Source organism: Myotis myotis, unplaced genomic scaffold (assembly GCF_014108235.1).
Source record: "Myotis myotis isolate mMyoMyo1 unplaced genomic scaffold, mMyoMyo1.p scaffold_m19_p_2, whole genome shotgun sequence".
Taxonomy (NCBI): domain Eukaryota; kingdom Metazoa; phylum Chordata; class Mammalia; order Chiroptera; family Vespertilionidae; genus Myotis; species Myotis myotis.
This window is the reverse complement of record NW_023416324.1, coordinates 21416909-21438403: the sequence shown is the minus strand read 5'-3', so window position 1 is coordinate 21438403 and position 21495 is coordinate 21416909. Positions and strand designations below refer to the sequence as shown.

The window sequence follows — 21495 nt, the reverse complement described above, 5'->3', positions numbered from 1 at the left end:
TTAATTAAATTTTTATTGTTCAGATTATTACAGTTGTTCCTCTCCCCCCCCCCCCCCATAGCTCCCCTACACCCGGTTCCCACCCCACCCTCCGCCCTCACCCCCCCGCCCCCACTGTCCTCATCCATAGGTGCACGATTTTTGTCCAGTCTCTTCCCGCATCCCCCACACCCCTTTTCCCCCCAAGAATAGTCAGTCCACTCCCTTTCTATGCCCCTGATTCTATTATAATCACCAGTTCATTCTGTTCATTAGATTATTTATTCACTTAATTTTTAGATTCACTTGTTGATAGATGTGTATTTGTTGTTCATATTTTGTATCTTTACCTTTTTCTTCTTCTTCCTCTTCTTAAAGGATACCTTTCAGCATTTCATATAATACTGGTTTGGTGGTGATGAACTCCTTTAGCTTTTCCTTATCCGTGAAGATCTTTATCTGACCTTCAATTCTGAATGATAGCTTTGCTGGATAAAGTAATCTTGGTTGTAGGTTCTTGGCATTCATCACTTTGAATATTTCTTGTCACTCCCTTCTGGCCTGCAAAGTTTCTGTTCAGAAATCAGCTGACAGTTGTATCGGTATTCCCTTGTAGGTAACTGACTTTCTCTTGCTGCTTTTAAGATTCTCTCTTTGTCTTTTGCTCTGGCATTTTAATTATGATGTGTCTTGGTGTGGTCTTCTTTGGATTCCTTTTGTTTGGGGTTTTCTGCGCTTCCTGGACTTGTAAGTCTATTTCTTTCACCAGGTGGGGGAAGTTTTCTGTCATTATTTCTTCAAATAGGTTTTCAATATCTTGCTCTCTCTCTTCTTCTGGCACCCCTATAATTCGGATGTTGGTGTGCTTGAAGCTGTCCCAGAGGCTCCTCACACTATCTTCGTATTTTTGGATTCTTTTTTCATTTTGCTTTTCCAGTTGGGTGTTTTTTGCTTCTTCATATTTCAAATCTTTGACTTGATTCTTGCGATCCTCTGGTCTGCTGTTGGAACTCTGCATAATATCCTTTATTTCAGTCAGTGTATGCTTAATTTCTAGTTGGTCCTTTTTCATAACTTCGTGGGTCTCACTAGATTTCTTGAGGGTCTCACTACATTTATCAGTGTTCTCACCAGACTTTTTGAGGGTCTTACTAAATTTATTGGCAGTTTCTAGAAAGTTCTTGAAAAACCTTATAACCGTGGTTTTGAACTCTATATCCAGTCGTTTGCTTTCCTCCATTTCTGTCATTTGTGACCTGTTTCTTTGTCTCTGCATTTCTTATGCTTCCCTGTGTTGGTAGAGTGGCTTTGTGTGCTAGGTGTCCTATAGGGCGGCTCACCATTTTATACCATGTGGGGGTAAGGAGAAAGGACCTGTGTGGACACTGATTGGTCTGTGGGTCTGGTGGCCATTGACAGGAGAACATTTTTCTGGGATAGCTTCTACTTTCTCTGAGAAGTGGGCTAAAATCGAGATGTAACTGGCTAGAAGGTTTGAGGAGAGTGCAGAAGGTTGAGAAGGCTACCACCATGCAAAACAGCAGAAAGGTCCAAGCAGAGAAGGATGAGGTTTGTCAGATTGTGCAGGAGAACAGGAATCTGCAGTGGCCTCACCCTGGTTGTGTGATTTGCTCTAGCAGAACCTAGCACAGAGTGTAGAGGTGGGAAAGCACAGTTGGATTGATCTGGGCCTGGAGTTTGGCTAAGCAGGAGGGGCAGAGGGACGATGGGGATATTGGTAGGACAGCAATTCATTCCAGTCATTATCTCAGCAATTATTTATTGCCCTTTTCCTGCGTGCCTGGCATAGTGCAGGGCCTGAAGATGTATTGGCAAACTGGGCAGGTACCGTTCCTGCCCTCATAGAGCTTGCAGTCTAGCGGGGGAGAACAGATATCAATTTAAAAGTTTCCATGTGAGATGAGGTGGTGGGAGATGGTGGAGCCTAGGTTTAGGCTGGATACAGAAGGAAGCAAAGGGAAGGGGTTGGCAGATTGGGAGAGGGTTGCAGAGTTGGGTCTGGAGGTACCTATAAAGGTCACCTGTTGATCTGTTGAACAAACATAAACAGATGTTGAGGAAGGAGTTAAGTGAGAGAGTGGGGGTGACACAGGCCAGTAAACCAGGACTAACAGGATAGGGAAGCTGAGACAGATAGTTAAAGAGCAGTTTGCAGCCATCTAGAAAATCTTATCTTCCCTAAATCAGGGACACTTAAAAGAGTAAATGGTTTGCATTTCTCCCCAACCAGGTGCCATTTGCCAACCACACCCAAGGAGAGAGGGAGTTAAGAGGATAAATCTCATTTTGGTTCATCAGCATAAAGCCGGTGAATATTCTATTGAAATCCTCTCCTGCCCAGCCGCCAGCATGGCTCAGTGGTTGAGCATCGACCTATGAACCAGGAGGTTTCGTTCAATTCCCGGTCAGTGTACTAGTATGTAGGCAGGTTGTGGGCTCGATCCCCAGTATGGGTCTTGCAGGGGGCGGCCGATCAATGGTTCTTTCTCATCATTGATGTTTCTGCCTCTCCCCCTCTCCCTTTCTCTCTGAAATCAATAGAGATATATTAAAAAGAAAAGAAAAGAAAAGAAATCATCTCCTAAGTACCCAGCCTTTAAAACCCCTCAAAACAAAGGTCCCAGCATGCTCTCTCTGTCCCCCAGGAACATGCCCAAGCCTTCATTCCCCTCCATTCCCCAAAGGCATGCATCTCCTAAACTCCAAGGGACCCACAAGGCTGACAACCAGGGTGAGCAATGGGCAGTGGCAGTTCATCCCAGGCAACCCCCCTGTCCCCGTCTCCAAGGCCCCCTTGTCTCTGACTTCTTAGTGATTCAAAGCAGGCCAGCCTAGGCTCACTCCCCAGCCCTTCTTTGTTTCCCTGCCCCCAGCTTTAAGAAATGCTCTCTAAAACTCACCTGGACTCGTGTTGTGAAATTTTTCCTGCATGAAGTCAAAAACCCACACACTACCAGCTGGCCCTAGGCAGACCCATTCAGGTGTAGGTCCCCTCTTTGGTAACAGGGGGAATCTGTGGTTACAGAGTGGGATGACCTGCACCTGTCTCACTGTTTCTTCCTTGCTCCCATTACAATAGCTGACCTGTCATTTTCCTCTTGAAGCCTGAGCCTCCATCTGGGCTCTGCACTCCATTCCCTCTGGCTTTCTTGGATCCCTTGACCATCTTTCGCCTCCACTGGATTTATCTCACCTCCATTTAAATATTTCCAATTCTCTTTAAGAAATACTTTTATTGATTTCAGAGAGGAAGGAAGAGGGAGAGACAGAAACATCAATGATGAAAGAGGATCATTGATAGGCTGCCTCCTGCACACCCCCTACTGGGGATTGAGCCCACAATTGGGCATATGTGCCCTTGATGGGAATCAAACCCGGGACCCTCCAGTCCACAGGCCGACACTCTATTCACTGAGCCAAACCAGCCAGGGCTTTCCAATTCTCCTTTATTGTAAAAGAAAATTTCTTCACTGCCTCCATTTCCTTGCAATTAACATCCTTTCATTTTCTATTCTTCTTGCAGCCACCATTTTCCAATCAGTTGTCCACACTTGCAGTCACCATTTGCTTGGCCTTCACTGTCCCCTCATTTCACTGGGACCTGGTTCTCTTTGATGATAGCCCTGCCATGAATATCAATGGCCATCTTTGTTAATCTAATGAACACCTTTCATTCCGTATCTGATTTGACCCATGGCTGTATTTGACCTTAATGATCACTTTCTCCTCTAAACACTCCTCTTCTAGAACCTTCTATTTCTAGAAACTTCTCTATAACACTTGTCTCTTGGCTTCTGTGACATCATCTTCCTCCTCTGTGACATCATTCTCTGGGCTTCTATGGTATCTATTTACTCCACAGTCCCCTTTTTTGCTGGCTTCTACTTGGCCCTTTAAGCCTCCATCCTAGAGCATTTTTTCATCCCCCCCCCCCCCCCCGCAGAGTCTCTGTACAGTATCAGACACTCTCAAGGCTCTAATTACCACCTACTGTAGAGGCCCAAATAGAAAGTGACTCCAAGTAAAAAGCAACCCCTATATTCCCAATGAGGAGACCCTTCATAAACTTTGGGGTCTGACTTGAACACAAACTTTTAGTATGGTTGAAATAATTTATTAACTTAGTTTGCTATACACTTTGAAAATCACATATTATATAAACAGTGTAGTAAGATGTGTTATTTTACCCCCCACTCATATTTCATGAAGCAATTTTATTTATTTATTTTTATAATGTTTTTTTTATTATTTATTATTATTTTTAAATATATATTTTATTGATTTTTTACAGAGAGGAAGGGAGAAGGATAGAGAGTTAGAAACACTGATAAAAGAGAAACATTGATCAGCTGCCTCCTGCACACCCCCTATTGGGGATGTGCCCGAAACCAAGGCACATGCCCTTGATCAGAATTGAATCTGGGACCCTTCAGTCCGCAGGCCAACGCTCTATCCACGGAGCCAAACCAGTAGGGCCATGAAGCAATTTTATTTAAGCTTTTAACATTCTTTTATACCTGTGTCAATATCATTAAGAGTTTGTTATCATTAACCTTTCACAGAACACACAAACTTTGTTTTTGCTCAAATATTTGTGACACAGCACTTTTTTAATCTGTGTATGATGCTGGGAACTTAATTCATTGCCACTAAAGCCTGGTTGCATAATATTAGGATGCATGAATTAAAAACAAATCTGATAAGTGTGTATTTGTCATCTCCACAACATAACTACTTCCTTTATTGCTCTTCAAGTGGTTTTTTAAAAGGGCTTGCTTAAAAGACAATACTTGCAACACCCCCAGGAATAATGATTGAATCTGCATGCAATGTGTTTGCCTACACTTTTTTCTGATTCTGCCAAGACACCTCCATGAAAATCCAAAACTTAATTGATTGAGGTTATTTCAGGCTAATGAGTTCCCCCCAAAGAGCGTTTTGCTGTTCAAAAGGCAGTAGTTGAGAGCATGCACCATAATGTAGACTTCATAAGGACTTGAATATAAGATAAATCCTGCTTACCTGAGGGGTAATTTTGGAGCAAAATCTTATCTTATATTCAGGTGCTTGGCTGACAACCCCCAAACCCATCTCTCCTGATCAGTCCTTTCCTCCCTTCTACCCAAGAGCCTACTAAACATTTCCACCTGGGTGCCAATCACTCAGGGAGTTGACACATTTTTATTGTCTATGTGCCAAGCACTGTTCTAGATGCTGGTGGGTAAAGTGGGGAACATGACAGGGTCCCTGTTCTCAAGGAGCTCATCCTAGTAGGATAACACCGAGAAAAGGCATGTAAACAGATAAGAACATGTCATATGCCAGGAAATGCTATGAAGAAGATAAAATGGGGTCATGCGGCAGAGTGACTGTGTGTGGTGCGTTTGCTTCATCTGGGAAGGGTGGGTCAGAAATGGCCTCCCAGGGCAGAGGGTGTTTGAGTTGAGATGTGAACACCGAGGAGACAGCCATGTGAGGTCTGGGGAAGAGTCCTGTCAGCAGAGGCCAGTGAAAAGACCCTGGGATGGGAGAAGGCCAGTGTGAGCAGGGCATGGGGGAAGGGGAGGACCCAGGGAAATGCGTGTGGAGAGGCAGCCAAGGCCTAACCATAGGGCCTTGCAGGTCATGGAAAAGAGTTCGGTTTGTTTTCATTTTTATGGCCACGATGGGAAGTCATTTGGAGGGTTTTAAGCAAGGGAGTGACTTGACTGATCTGATTTACATGATAGAAAGATTTCTCAGGCTGCCACATGGAGCAAGAATTGCAGAGAAGCAAGAGTGGAGGCAGGGAGCCAGCTGGGGCAGGTATCCAGGTGTTCAATGAGGTGGCTTGGCCTGGGATAGAAGCATGGGAGATGGTAGGAAGGGAATGGACTTTGAACATATACTGGAATTATATCCAACATGACTTGCTAATTAAAGGTGGATATAATTATGAAGAAAGAGACATCTCAGATTTTGAATTGAGCAGCTGGATGGATGGGGGTGTCATCTTCCAAGATGGGGAAGACAGGGAGACAACATAAACCTGTTCTCTGTTGTGGGGTTTAGGAGTTCAGTTTTGGATGACCAATAGGAATTTGGATACATGAGAGTAAAACTCCTGGGAGTGGTTGGGTCTGAACATATAAATGTGGGAGTAATCACTTTATAGACGGTTTTATAGATGATACTGGACAAGATCACAGAGGGGTAAATATATATATAGGGAGAGGAAAAGAGGGTAGAGAACTGGGCCCTGGGGCATCCTGCATTTAGGGATCAGCAAGAGGAAGGAGAGGCATCAATGAGGATCAAGAAAGAGCTATTGGTGAGGTAGAAAAAAAGCCAGGCGAGGGTACTGCCTGGAGCCAACAGCAAGATGTGGATGAAGAACTGACCATTTTGATTTGCCAGCTTATTGGCCATTGGTGACCTTAAAAAGAGTAGTCCTGACTAGAATGGGTAAATGTGATGAGGAAGTGGAGATAGCAAGTGTAGAGGATTTATTTATTTAATTTATTTGGTAAAAGGGGCAGTAGCTAGAGAAGGATGTGGTGTTAAGAGGGGATTTAAAAAAAAAAAAAAAGGGAAAGAGAAGGCTGGACAGCACCTGGGACTCCAGAGACGCCCCACCCGGCCCCAGGAGGTGGGTGTGCCTGGCCATTAAAAAAATAAAAACATAAAAAAGGGAGAGAGGAAAACAGCATATTTACAGAAAGGGATTGTGAAGCAACAACTATGAAACAGTCCAGAGTAAGTGAGAGGTGATGGGGCCCAGGGTCCAAGCAGAGAGGGGATGTATCCAGAGGAGAGACCCCTTATCCATGTTACAAGGGAGAAGGCAGAGTGAATGGGCGCTCATGCCAGGAGGTTGACAGACTTGGTGGGGGTGGGGAGATAACTGAGTGCTTGCCTATTGCTTCTGTTTCCCCGGAGGCATATAATGCCTGGCTATCAGCTGAAATGGGAGATTAGAATGGGGGCTAGAGGTTTTGGGAGAGGAGAAGGCGAGATACGGTCATCTTTGAGAATAGTGTTAAAAGTGTTAGGAAAACGTAGCATCTGTTAGAGGTGCTGAGTTCCCACTTGAGGTTTGTGGTCAGAAGTCTCCATGGAAACCACACAGTCCTCTTGTGTTATTCTCCAGGTCTCTGGAACAGGTGCCACATGGAGAGCTGGGCTTAACTGGAGTTAGGGTCTTGCCTGGTGAGTAACTACTGAAGCACTGAAAGGCAAGGGATGGAGCGTATCTACAACCAGCAATTACATGGGACCTATAGAGTCTAAGACGGGAAAGGAAGGGAGGATGTGAAGGGAGTGATGGTTGGTGGAAGAGTGGTAGGTCAACAGATGGGATTGCTGGAGTGGGAGTTAGAGTGAGTGAGCTGGATAGATAGGAGATGATGCAGCTCTTGGTACAGGAGAGGTCTAGGATGTGAGCACTCATGTGGGTGGGTTCAATGGGTGGAGAAAAAGATGGTTAGAAGCAAGGAAGTCAAGGAACTGAGAGGTCAAGGTGTTGGATGTGAAGTCATCAAGAATGATAATAAGAGCCCTAACCGGTTTGGCTCAGTGGATAGAGCGTCGGCCTGTGGACTGAAGGGTCCCAGGTTCAATTCCGGTCAAGGGCATGTACCTTGGTTGCGGGCACATCCCCAGTAGGGAGTGTGCAGGAGGCAGCTGATCGATGTTTCTCTCTCATCGATGTTTCTAACTCTCTATCCCTCTCCCTTCCTCTCTGTAAAAAAAAATCAATAAAATATATTTTTTAAAAAAGAATGATAACAAGCATAATAGTCAAGAGATACATTGAGCCAAGGGCAGAGATGGCCCATGAATGAGAGGAGATAAAGAGGAGATCTTATTTGTGTCTCAGACTCAACCCTGTCTGAAACCTGCTCCTCCCCTGGGTAAATGCACCACCACCCAGAGCCAGAAACTTGGGTGTCACGTTGACTTCTGTCTCTAACTGATCCCCACACCCAATCAACCACCAAATCTTCTTGATTCTATCTTGCAAACATTTCTTAAACCCAGCTACTTCTTTGCATCCCCACTGTGCACACCCTAGTTTGGGACACTGTTGTTTCTCAATTGGATTATTAGTGTCAGTTCCCAAATATGTAGCCATCCCTGCTCTGGCCCCTTTCTCTGCACGGTAACCACAGACGCTGCAAAGTAGACCATGTTACTTCTGTGCTAAATCTCTCCAGTGACTTTTCATTGTTCTTAGGGTAAAGTCCAAAACCATTAACAGGGTTTTACAAAGAGAACCCTGAATGACCTAGCCTCTGTCTTCTTCAGCCTGACCCCTCGCTTCAGCCTGACCCCTCGCTTCAGCTTGACTCTCCCTTTCTAGGCCTTTCATGTGCTGGACTTTCTGCCTGGAATCCCCTCCCTGCTTTGCTTGGCAAAATCCTCCTCTTTCTTTAGGTGTCAGCTTAAGAGGTCTCAGGGAATCTTTTCCTGGATGCCTGGATGTTCTGGATGTTGGATTCACCTTCCCCCCTCTCCCAGCACCCCATGCTTCCCCAGGACACCAGGAGTTTAGGAGCTTTTCTTTTCATAAAATGAAAGCTCCATGCGGTCAGGGATTGTGTTTGATTCTTCCCAGACGTATCCTCAGCACCTAGCATGGGCCTATCACATAGAAGTGGACAATAAATACGTGTCGATTTGAATTAAGTGGAAGATGCTAGAAGTGGAGCAGTTCTGAGTGAAGACAAAGTCTGGGGTGTGGTCCTGTGAGTGGGTTGCTAAATGGAGTGCGGGAGGAGGTCATGAGAGAATAGGGGTGCGTGGAATGAAAAGGACAGAGTGATACACAGGTGGTCGCCGTGGCCCTGGGCTGTGAGAGAATACCAGAAGACCAAGTCATGTGCCCAAGTCTTTCTTTCTTTCTTTCTTTCTTTCTTTCTTTCTTTCTTTCTTTCTTTCTTTCTTTCTTTCTTTCTTTCTTTCTTTCTTCTTCTCTTCTTCTTCTTCTTCTTCTTCTTCTTCTTCTTCTTTCCTTTCTTTCTTTCTTTCTTTCTTTCTTTCTTTCTTTCTTTCTTTCTTCCCCTCTCTCTCTCTCTCTCTCTCTCTCTCTCCCTCTCTCTTTCTTTCTTACATTTATTGGGGTGACATTGGTTAATAGGATCACGTAGGTTTCAAGTCTTTGAGGGAATGAGGAGAAGTAGGTGGCAGCAATGTGGTCCAGCAGAAGATGAAGAGAAAGATGGCAGGGGCCTAAGCTAAGCCAAGAGTTTTCAAGAAGGTGTTGGTAGAGAGGTCTGAGGGTGGTAGTGAGGGCAGTGTGGAGGTCTGGAGAGTGTGCGTGGGCTGAAGGTAAGGGTGAGATGACTGGAATGTTATCCAGGCCCCTCCAGAGTCCCCAGGCTGATCAGATACTGTTCCATCCTTGTCTGGCTTAATGGCCCAGGACTTGAGACCTCTGGGAACACTGCACATGAAGAGGACTGACACGAAAGTAGTCAGGTCCCAGGATGCTCACCCAGTAGCAGCCCCTGGAATGGGGAATCTAGAATCTTAGAGGGAGTTGATTATGGCTGGTCCACTGGCCTGCACATGGGAACTACCTTGGTCTGAGAAGTGTGGGGGTTACCTGGTTTTGAACTGGTTTTTCTTTGGGATTGGAGGTAGAGTTGCCCTTGATTTCTGAAGTTCAGTAGATGGTATTGGTGCCCTCCTCACACCCCGTTTCTGGGGACACCCATTCTCCAGCTGCTGTGAATGTTGGTAACTCATGGCTTATAGCTGCCCCTGGAGAATTGATCTTGACTGGGCAGGAGCCACCATCTCCTTCTGCTCTCCTGTCCTCAAGGTGACCTGAAGCCGATCACAAACTGATTTGGGAGTTTCAAAGCCTGATGCCCTTGCCTCCCGTGGGGACAGCTCTGTGGTAGGGTTTATGATCTAAAGGTCCCTCACCCCATAGGGCTCAGGCCAAGGTTAAGCTTCCCTGAGCCCACACCCTGCTCTGCTCCGCCCCTTCCCTATCCTGCTTCTCTTGCTCCTTCCTTCACATGCACACAAATTCCTGCTGCTGGCTCTGCTTCCAGGGACCCTGACATGACAGGGCGACTCTGATCTTGTCTCACAATCACGGGTGAACATGGAAGCTCTCTATTTGACCACAGGGGCCACAGCCTCCGTAGACTCATTCCCAGACTCTGTGTGGACTTAGAAGGTCTCCTCCCCTCCCTAGGCCAAAGTTTCCTCACCTACAAATGAGAAGTTTAGGCTGGACTTAGTAAAACAACAACACAACATGCGTACAAACAAATAAAGAGAAAACACTTTGCCGAACTCTCTGGGCGAGGCGTGGTGGGCGATTCAGATGAGCAAGACTCAGTCCCTCTGCCAAGCAGCTCACAGCCCATTTACTCAGTTCACAAGCATTTACAGAAGGCAGCCAGGCCTAGATGACTCAGCGTCCGTCCTGCCCTGCCCGTGAAGGGCTCACAGACTGATGGAGAGAAACGACTGCTCCAATTTGGGGAAAATAACAGAGGCAGAAGCTAGATTGGTGCATGGAGAAGGTGGAAAAGGCTTTCTCTGAGGTTCTAAGAAGGATCCCAGAGGAGGGAGAAAGGACATTTCAGGCAGAGGGAACAGCATGTCTGTAGGCACAAGGCACAACACAGCATGCTGTGTCTGGTTGGGGAACCATGAGCCCTTTGGTATTACTGATGGGTGCAAGGAGGGAGGAAGCAGGTGAGGCTGGGGAGTCTGGGGGGTGGGGCGGGTAAGGTGGGTGGGTTCCAGGTTTAGGGCAATGGTGGGTGGTGGTAGAAGAATTTTTTTACTTATTTATTTTAAATATATTTTTATTGATTTCAGAGAGGAAAAGAGAGATAGAGAGATAGAAACATCAACGATGAGAGAGAATCATTGACTGGCTGCCTCTTGCACGCCCCCTACTGGGGATCGAGCCTGCAACCCTGGGTATGTGCCCTTGAATGGAATCGAACCTGGGACCCTTCAGTCTGCTTCAGTCTGCAGGCTGACGCTCTATCCACTGAGCCAAACCAGCTAGGGCAAATTTTATTTATTTTATTTATTTTATTCTTTCCATCACCATTTATCCCCTCTATGCCCTCTTCCTCCTCCACCCTAGAATTTTTTTTTTTAAATATATTTTATTGATTTTTTACAGAGAGAAAGGGAGAGGGATAGAGAGTTAGAAACATCGATGAGAGAGAAACATCAATCAGCTGCCTCTTGCACACTCCCTACTGGGGATGTGCCCACAACCAAGGTACATGCCCTTGACCAGAATCGAACCTGGGACCCTTGAGTCTGCAGGCTGACGCTCTATCCACTGAGCCAAACCAGTTAGGGCATCACCCTAGAATTTTTAATGCAGAAGGAACAACATGGTCAGATTCCCATATAGAAAAACCACTCTGTCCTTATAGTGGAGGGCAGAGGGGAGGGGCCCAGTGAGATGTTACCACTGTGGGGTGGGAAAGGAGGCGCAGACTCAGGAGGCATTGTAGGGGCTGCAATAGTGGGATTTGGTGCCGCACTGGGGTGTGAAGGGCTGGGAGATGGGAGGGGATGACGATGGCAGGCCAGCTCCTGGCTTGGACAACTGGCAGTGCCCTTTACGGGGTGGGGAGTGATCTACGAGGAGGGCAGGTTTGGGAGCTGCTGAGGGGAGATGCCTGGGGGCCTCCAGGAGGGCCGTCCTGTGGGCGGTTGGTGGGCGCTCTGGGACTCAGGCAGGTCCAGCTGGAGGTGGGGTTTTGGAAGTTGCCAAGGTCTGAGTGGTGAGGTGGGGGTGGAGGAGAATGAGGGAATGTGTATCCAGGAAAAAGAAGGAAAATTCCTCAGACTGGAGGATCCGTGAGGGACCCTTTGGCTTGGACGCTCTCAATGGGCTCCTGGCCTGTGGGGATATGCCTCCTCGACACCCTGGCAGACACTCATCCGGGACTTGCTCTCAGCACCATCCACCTCCACTAGGCCTTCCCTCCTCCCCTCAGAGGGGACTCACCACCCGGGACCTGTGCTGGGGAGAGTCAGGGAGGCTGGATGGGGAGGCAGCGGCCTCCTGAGCATCATGCATTCATCTGAGGAACGCTCGCCGAGAACCGACTTATGCTGGGCACAGGGTCTCCGGGGGTCCCTCTCCTGCCTTGCCAGCTGGTTGCAGAGTCCAGAAACCCCTGGAAAAGTCTCTGCCTTTGGGTATTCCCCACCATGTCCTGGGGGCACACTCCGTGTGTGTGTGTGTGTGTGTGTGTGTGTGTGTGTGTGTGTGTGTGTGTGTGAGGTGGGTGGTGGCTGAACCAGGATCTGAGGTTCCCAGGCTCAGGTGCCCATGAGTGGTCCTGGCCTCCTCTCCAAGGTCCTTGTGACCACCCTGCTCTCCTACCCATCACTCCCCACCTGGTCTGCAAGGTACTGAGAAAATCATATTTATTAAGGGTTTTGACATCCCCTATTGCCATATATAAAATGCCTACCATTAAGCCTTCTTCCCCTGGGGCTCAGGACGCTGAGACAGAACTTCCCCCCAGTACTGGCCCCTGGGTGGGCTTCCGGAGCCCCACAGCCTCCTTCCTCGCATGCCTTGCTGCAGAAAGTGCCACTGCCCTGTGTGGCCTCAGTGAGCAGGTGGGGGACATGGCGGTCCCAGTTGCCAACCTCACAGGTTACGGATACCCACCTGCATCCACCTCGGCCGAGCTGGCCTTCATGAGGACAGAGTTCCCATCTTGGGGGTGGTCTCCCTGGGAGAGGGCATATGGGGGGCACGAATCATGCAGGCGACTCCGGCGCCGAGACCGATGGCGCCTGGGGCCCACGATCTCCAGGCACCTCTTGCCCACCAGGTAGGCGACCTCACTGAGGTTGAGCAGGATGCAGATCACAGCTGTGGCCACCATGAAGTAGGTGAAGACCCTCTTCTCCGTGGGCCGGGAGATGTAGCAGTCCACGGTGTGGGGACAGGGCGGCTGGGAGCAGGCCACCACGCGGGGCATGTCGTAATGCCCCTGGTAGAGGCGGTGGAAGGTGTAGAGGAAGCCGGAGTCCACGGCGGCCTTGAAGATGAGGCTCAGCAAGTACGTCCACCAGAGCCCACCCCGCTTCTTGCTTGGATTGTCATACAGGGACGGGGCGTTGGGCCCGTGCTTCAGGCGGTGCCTCCGCTCCCGCTCCTCCCGGTAGGCCACGTGCATGACCACCAGCAGCGAGGGGCAGGTGACCAGGATGAGCTGCAGGGCCCAGAGGCGCACGTGGGACACGGGGAAGAACTCGTCATAGCAGACGTTGGGGCAGCCCGGCTGCTTGGTGTTGCAGACGAAGTCCTTCTGCTCATCATCCCACACGTCCTCCGCCGCCACCACGAACACCAGCACCCGGAAGATGAACACCACCGACAGCCAGATGCGGCCGAGCGCCGTGGAGTACTTGTTGACCCCACTCAGGAGGCCCTGCAGGGACGCCCAGTTCATGCTGGTGGTTCCTCAGGCGGACGGTGCACACCTGCGTGCACCCGCTCAGGCCGGGGAGAACCTGGAAATGGGTGCCCTTTATTAAAGATGTGATCGGCCAAGCTGTTTCACAACCACTGTGTCATCATGTCCTCACTCGCAATGACTTGGCGGGCTAGGGATTGCCACTGTCCCCATTTCACAGGGAGCAAGCTAAGGCCCAGAGAGGCACCTGCTTGAGGCCTCACAGCTGGAAGTGGCAGAGCTGGTCTTGAACTTCTGTCTTCCAGTTCCAAGATCAGTGGATATTTTATTCTATAAAGTAACAGGTACGTGTGAGGGACAATCGTCCTGCATGGATGTGCCTGCCAACCTCTGACTCCTTTCCGCCCTGTGGGTCGCCGACTTCTAAAGAAGTAGCAAGAAGGTGCGGATTGACTGGTCCACTCTGCCTTGGGCTCCAGGGCTGGACCAGGGCAGGAGGGGAGGGATGTGTATCTTTATCCTCCAGTTTCCTCCAACAGGAGCCAGGCCCTGAGCTGGGTGCCTTCCTATCAGCCTCTTAGGCCAGTGATGGCGAACCTTTTGAGCTCGGCGTGTCAGCATTTTGAAAAACCCTGACTTAACTCTGGTGCCGTGTCACATATAGAAATTTTTTGATATTTGTAACCATAGTACAACAAAGACTTATATTTTTGATATTTATTTTATATATTTAAATGCCATTTAACAAAGAAAAATCAACCAAAAAAATGAGTTCGTATGTCACCCCTGACACGAGTGTCATAGGTTTGCCATCACTGTCCTAGGCAGATATCCATTCTCATTCCTCCTCTCTGGCCTCAGGACATCCCCGCCTTGACTTTCTCTCCCAAACCAAACAGGCTCTCTCTTTGGAACAATGGTGGCTTGGCATCATCCTGGCCCACCCAGTCCCCACCCTCTGGGTGCTGGTCCCGTTTGCTGACTGTCCTGACCACAGTGGGTTCCTCTGGAATTGCAATTGTTCTGGCTTTAGGGGAGGGACTGGGGCAGGGACCGAGGCGGGATTCTGGCATGGTCCTCCCCCCATTTACCTTTGCTCTCATGGACATCCCCTTCTGCATTTGCACAGTGGCTGTTTGCTAGCCAAATCTCCTTTTATTTCCATTCAGGTCCCTGTCCTGTGTGCTCCATCCTCCACACCCCCTAAGTGGAGTGTCATCATGTTCCATCTCTGACCCAGCCCTTCCTCTGTCCCTGTCTCAGATCTCAGTATCTTCAGATCTCATGCCTTTGGGACATTTTCTGAGCATCCTCCTCCTTCTTTCATGGATACTCAGATGGTCTATTTAACTGTCTTCGATGCCAGACTACCCTTCTGGAGGGCAGCCCCCTGTCTTATCATCTCTGTATCCATAGGACTAGGCACTGGGCCTGGCCCAGTGAACACACAACGTTTGCTAAACCAAATAGAAACCCCACATCTTCCTGATCCTTCCTTTTCCCATCTCTCCTCTGGTCCTCTGTCCTCCCTTCGGTCTGGAAGGACATTCCTTGCCCTCTTTGGGGCTTCCCTGTTTTTGTGTTTTTTTTTCCCCCCTTAGGGATTCTTAGTCCCCTCTGCTTTTCCCTGGAGCCCAGCCCACAACCAAGGTTCCCTGGGATCCTTAGACCTGTTGGTCCCTGCTTCCCAGCCCAGCCTCCTGCCCAATTTGGTCCTTACCTTTCTTGGGTCCCAGAGCCTCTCTCCAGTCCCTGTTCTGGCCCCGTCTGCCTGAGGGCCTCCCAGAGGCAGCTTTTGTTCTTTACTGCCCTGCTGGGTGGGGCTTTCTGAGCCAATGAGCCAAGGAGAGTGAGCGGGTGGGCAGGCAGGCTGGCGGACTTCCCCGGGCACATATTCAGAGCAAACACCTGTGGCTCTTTGCTCCTGGCCCACGCCTTCTCCAGCCTGGCTGGGCATGGCTGGGTCGAGCTACCTGGTCTGGCAGGTATGTGGGTGAGACTGCAGTGAGGGGCGGGGGTGGGGGGGCAATAGCCTGCCTGGTATCCTCATTCTCCCGGGCCAGCAACAATGGCATTGCTCCTGTCCACTTTTTGTTGCTTCATTGCCCCTTGTCCCCAGGCCTCTCTCCTGCTCCTGTCTGTAGAAGGCTGGTTCTGAAGTCCTCAGCAGTTGACATCTATGGAAAGGGGCAATCTTGATTCAACATCCTACCCTGGTGGGGGCATTTCTAGGGACTAGAGCTTGGGCTGCTGGGAAGGCGTGTAGGGGATGTGGGAGGGGCTGACTGTGTTCTAGTCGAGGGAACCCACTGCCCTGGTGGAGACAAGGAGTGCAGGTTGGCAGCATGACATGCCCCAGCTGTCAGTCCTCTGTGGCCAGGCCTCCGGGGAAGCTGGAGTGGGACCCAGTGGGACTGCAGAGGGGCCCCAGGGCAGTGAAGGTTAATGTGTAGCCAGGGAGGGGCTGGGCCTCATTTCCCACAAGCATTTATCCAGCGCACCCTAATACCAATGATTAACATTTATGTGGCCTTTTACAGCCGGCTAACCCCATGCACAACCATGAGCTCATCAGTCTTCTGAACAACCCCACAGGTACATTAATGTATTTGGAGAGGAGCCGAAGTCACTTTCCCAGAGTCCCGATGAAACCTGGGCTGGAATGCAAGCGTTCCGACTCAAGTCCTGAACTTTCGACGGCTCGACGCCGCTCCCCACATTCTAAGATGCATTCTCTCTGCAGGCCTAAACCTGCAGCTGAGGTTAAAGGCATGAGCAGGCAGCATGACCCCTAGGAGTGCTGGGCACCCTTTCTGGGGGAGAGGATGGCCTCTCATCTGGCTGGACCAGGGGCAGAGAGAGGGACCGAATGACCCGATAAGGGTCACCAAGGCCGAGGAACCAAAGGGCACCTTGAATCAGCGGAGGAGTGGACTTTTATTAAGCCCTGACCACGGGTCCCACACATGAAAGTGGCTTGCACATCTGGTCTCTCATTAAACTCTTCCTCATAGCAACAACCCAACGAGGTGGCCTCATCATCTCCATTTTACACAGAAGGAAAGGGAAGTGCCCAAGGCCACACAGCTGGGGCAGGTGGCAGGAGCTTCCCACCGCAAAGGCTGTGCCTGTGACATGCTGGGCCCACCCTGCCAGCCCAGCGCAGGCAGCCCCTCACAGGATGGTTTTCTTCACGTAGTCTCGAGCGAGGTCTGGTAAGAGAGGAGGGTGAGTGTCTGAGCCCAGGAAGATGAGGTCCCCTGAGAGGAGGTCCTCCTGTTTGCAGGAAGAGGCGCCGGCGGCCCTGGCTTTCCTCGCTGCCAGGCACTCGCGGCACCTCTTGCTCACCAGGTAAGCCAGCTCCACCAGGTTGAGCAGGATGCACACGGCGGCCGTGGCGACCATGAAGAGGGTGAAGATGTTCTTCTCCGAGGGCTTGGAGATGAAGCAGTCCACTATGTTGGGACACGGAGCCGCGTGGCACTTGACCACAGGAGGGAGGGTGTATTTGGGGTAGAACGCGTGGAACACGTAGAGGAAGATGATGTCTATGCCGGCCTTGAACACCAGGCTGAAGACATACGTCCACCAGAGCCCACCCCGCTTCTTGCCGGGGTTCGGGTAGAGGCGCCCGCCGTCCTCCCCCACTGCCTCTCGGTGCTTCTTTTCCCGTGCCTCCCGGTAGGCCACGTGCATGACCACCAGCAGCGAGGGGCATGTGACCAGGATGAGCTGCAGGGCCCAGAGGCGCACGTGGGACACGGGGAAGAACTCGTCATAGCAGACGTTGGAGCAGCCCGGCTGGCGGGTGTTACAGTCGAAATCCTTGTGGTCGTCACTCCACACACGCTCAGCTGTCACCACGTACACCATCACTCGGAAGATGAAGACCAGAGACAGCCAGATGCGCCCGAAGGCTGTGGAGTACTTGTTGACCCCACTTAGGAGCCCCTCGAAGATCCCCCAGTTCATGGTGGATCCAGGCGTCGGCTGCTGCTGCTGCAGGGAACAATAATAAGAATCCCCCACGATGGGAGCATGAGTTTGTGTGTGGGGGGGAGGTTGGGGGTTAATGGGGGGGATGAGGACACATTTGTAATACCTTAACTAATAATAATAATAATAATAATAATAAAAAAGAATCCCTCACATTTATCAAGTAGTCACTGTGAACACTTGAGAGAAACATGTCATGTAATCCTCACAGCCCCAGAGGAGCTAGGTTCTATCACTGAACCCATTTTACAGATGGAGGAAACTGAGGCTTAGAAGGGTTGTACGAGGTTACACAACTATTAGGTGCAGAGCTGGGATTTGAGCGTAAGTAGTTAAGTGAAGAACCCAACTCTTTTCCTAAAAGTGGGTGAAGGTGAGTCCAGGGAGCCCCTCAATCCTCTCAGGGCCCGTGGCTCTGGTCTTGCAGTCCTGCAGAGCGAAGGCTTAAGTAGGTGGGACATTCTGCCTTCTCCCTCTGATCCAACCCTGGCCCTCCTCCCCGGGGGGCTGAGCCTTGGGAAGACTTCTCTCCTTTCTGTGCCCTGCTCTCTCCTCTGAGGCAGCCCCTCCCAAGGGGAACCTGCTCTTTGCCTTTTACTTGACTTGGAGGATTACGTGGGAGAGGAGGCTGGAAACTTGTCCGCAAGCTCCCACCTGGTCTAACACTCAGTTAAATGATCCAGACAGTGTCCTGCTCAGGTGCAACTCACCTGAAGCAAGGCCAATGGCAATCCCGCTGAAAGGCCTAAGGTAGGGGTCGACGGCTCTCTTTATACAATAAGCTTTCTCGAGTAGCCTGGTAATGCAGTGTTTACCAAACTGGTGTTCCATGGAACCCTATCCCATAGGCTGGCTATTGGAGTAGTGAGGGAAAAGGAACCTGTGTTCAAGAAAGGAAGGCAAACATTGCGTTCGGCAAAGTGAAATAGGCCCCTTTCCTTGATCAGGCTAATGGACTCACAGCGTGAATCTCCCACAGGGGGACAGAATATACACTGAGTGGCCAGATTATTATGACCACCCCATCAGTACAATGAAGTGAATTAGTTATGCAAATAATAATAAAACCTTGAGAGTATTTGCTTAGGAAGTTTTCAATATTCAGTATTTTTGGAAGTGTCAGTGAAGTACTGATGGGGTGGTCATAATAATCTGGACACTCAGTGTACAGTATTGTCCAGACTCCTTTGACCACAGAATCCATTGTCATCATCATATGGAATCGCCTCGTCGAGACACTGACATGGGAAATGCTGCTTTCGTTACTCCTGCTGGCGGGTTTGGTGTGCTAGACACAGGAGTCAGATTTACCTCCATGTAAGAAATGGGACTGCTGTTCAGAGTGAGGGGCACCCACTTTCCCTCTTGGAATTCTTCTGGCTGGTTCTTGCGGGGAGTGGCCCAGGCACTCGTCCCACCCTGCCGGCCCCCAGGACCTAGGGAGCTTGTCCGCACAGCCTCTCTCTTTAAGAGGCTCCTAATACCCTGCTGACTGCGGGTCCCGGCTGAAGGTCACCAGGCTGTCTGACCCCCAGGACCTGCAGTAGTCAAGCAGGGTAATGGTGAGAGCCAGTACTTGTTGGGTGTTTATGCAGCGCTAGGCTCTATTCTGAGCCCTTTGCATGAATCAATGCAGCAGCAACTGCAGGAAAGAGTATGATAACTTTTATTCCCAGTTTCTGGATGAGGAAAGCGGAGCACAGAGAGGTTAATTAATTTGCTCACAGTTATACAGCTGGTGAGCGGCAGAGCTGGGATGGGAACTCAGGCAGGTTGGCTCCAGGACCCACACTCTGGGGCTGGGCCCCTTTCCTGGAAAGCTGCCTGGGTGTCTGGTCTGTGCCCACTCCCTCTTACACCAGGTAGGTCTTGGCTGAGGGAGGCTGGAGTGTCCGCTCCCTACCCTCTCTCTCCACTGTCTGTCTCCACCACCCTTCACTGGGAAGTGGGGCCCCTGCCCTGACTCATCAGCTGGGCTTTGCTCAGTCCTGCAAAGGGGTGGAACTCCTGGCAGCTTCTCAGGGAACAACCAGGAGGCTCCAGCCCCGAGTCTCCAGGGGTTCGAGGCCCAGCCCACGTGGGGTGGGGCCGGGTAGGGCCATGCAGGCCCAGGCAGCGCTGCTCCACTTGCCCAGCTCCTGGTTTCCCTGTGAGCTCCTCTCCACTCAGCCCCTGCCTCCCACCTCTGCTCAGCTGGGAAAATCCCAGAGCAGAGCAGGGAGGAGCCCTTTATTTCTCCACCATCAGGACCCAGGGTGGCGGACGTGTCCAGGCCACCTTCCTCGACTACCTTCCTCGACTCCCCAACAGAGAGGTTTCCGTCCGCCAGGTGTACCAAGAGACAGGGTCCATTTGGATACAGATGATCTTACCTGAGCGGCTACTCCTCAGGGCTGTCCGGGTCCTGGCTCCTGACAGCCAGCAGTGGACTCCGCAGGCAGTCGGAATTCATGTCAGAACCAGAGAGGGTGTTTGGGGAAGCCCATTCCTGGGACCGAACCTGAGAGAGTGCTGCAGCCTGGGTGTGTCGCTGGCCTCGGAAGAGGAGGAGCTGCACTTAGCCAGGCCATTGGCTGGGCTCCACCTTCCCAGGCTGCCTCTGATGTGGCCCAGTATTCACTCCTCCCAGGGTGCTGAGCCCAGAATCCTGTCTTCCTCTCAGGAGAGACCCACAGGTCCACTCTGACCCCCTGCTTGTCCTCCCATCCCTGGCCTTGTGTGGGAGGAACCTAGAAATTTCTGAAATTCCCCTCTCTTACTTCTTGGTCTCCAGACTCTCCTCTTGCTCTGATTGCTTCTCCATGGCCTTCTATTCTCACAGCTTCAGTTACCTTTGGAAATGCTGTGACTCCCAAATCTGTCTCCAGCCTAAATGCCTCTGCTCCACCAATGGCCCCCACTTGAATGCCCTTCTCTCACCTTTCTTTTTAAAAAAAAAATATATATATTTTTATTGATTTCAGAGAGGACGGGAGAGGGAGAGAGAGATAGAAACATCAATGATAAGAATCATTGATTGGCTGCCTCCTGGGGATCGATCCTGCAACCCGGACATGTGCCCTTGACTGGAATCGAATTTGGGACCCTTCAGTCTGCAGGCCAATGCTCTATCCACTGAGCCAAACCGGGGCCATGGTTGGCAAACCGCGGCTCGTGAGCCACATGCAACTCTTTGGCCCCTTGAGTGTGGCTCTTCCACAAAATACCACGTGCGGGCGCGCACATACAGTGTGATTGAGACTTTGTGGCCCATGCGCAGAAGTCGGTATTTTGTGGAAGAGCCGGTATTTTGTGGAAGAGCCACATTCAAGGGGCCAAAGAGCCGCATGTGGCTCGCGAGCCGCAGTTTGCCGAGCCGCAGTTTGCCGACCACTGGGCTAGGGCATTCTCTCACCTAGCCTACCCCTCCAAGAAGCCTTCCTTGATTGTGCCGCTCCAGGTGGCGTAGGGCCCCATCTCTGGGCTTCCATGGCCCTGAGCTTCCACATCATGGTCAGATTGTATTGGAATAGCTGATCTTAACTGAGCTTCTCCAGGTAGGACCCTTCTGTTGAATGAACACATCAATCCACACCAGCAGACTTTTGGGGGACTTGTTGTGAGCAAAAAGTGGACTGGCCCCTGGACCCCAGGAACTAGCCAACTTGGTCTTTGATTACCAGCTAATACTAGCAAGTTTAGTACCAGCTGCACAGCCTCTTACTGACTGCAAAGAGGTCATGGCATAGTCTCCCCATTCCCACCATCCTGTTGCTGCCGAACCCCAATACTGAGTGCACTGCTGTGTGCCAGGTGCTGTGTTTGGTGCTGGGCTACACAGATAGAGAGGGGATCAGAGAGGCTGGCAGGGCCTCCCAGCCTGGGACAGGCCCAGAGACACACTGATGATGTAAGAAAGGCCTTTAGGGCGAGCTCCAGTGGGAAGAAGCTGGACTGTATTCGTGCTGCCCAGAGAAGGTGCCTCCCGTTTGAAGGGACCTGCCTAAAGGCAGGGAACCCCTTGATTCTGGTCCACATCCCTGCATCTGGCCCTATATCCCTGCATCTGGCCCCATACCCCTGCATCTGGCCCCACACGCCTACATCT

At 50.6% G+C, this 21495-nt stretch overlaps 2 protein-coding genes across 2 annotated transcripts; both read right to left on the bottom strand.

Annotated features, from left to right (window-relative positions):
- Window positions 1–12391: 12391 nt before the first annotated feature.
- On the bottom strand, window positions 12392–15239 carry GJB4 (gap junction protein beta 4). The gene is made up of 2 exons (XM_036351052.1): window positions 15133–15239; window positions 12392–13509 (listed from the first exon to the last, which is right to left on the bottom strand). The coding sequence occupies exon 2, from the start codon at window positions 13446–13448 to the stop codon at window positions 12645–12647; it is 804 nt and encodes a 267-aa protein (XP_036206945.1). The 5' UTR covers window positions 13449–13509; window positions 15133–15239; the 3' UTR covers window positions 12392–12644.
- A 1091-nt stretch (window positions 15240–16330) lies between these two features.
- GJB5 (gap junction protein beta 5) lies at window positions 16331–19958 on the bottom strand. The gene is made up of 2 exons (XM_036351053.1): window positions 19781–19958; window positions 16331–17411 (listed from the first exon to the last, which is right to left on the bottom strand). Exon 2 carries the CDS (start codon window positions 17382–17384, stop codon window positions 16587–16589), a length of 798 nt encoding a protein of 265 aa, XP_036206946.1. The 5' UTR covers window positions 17385–17411; window positions 19781–19958; the 3' UTR covers window positions 16331–16586.
- Window positions 19959–21495: the final 1537 nt, after the last annotated feature.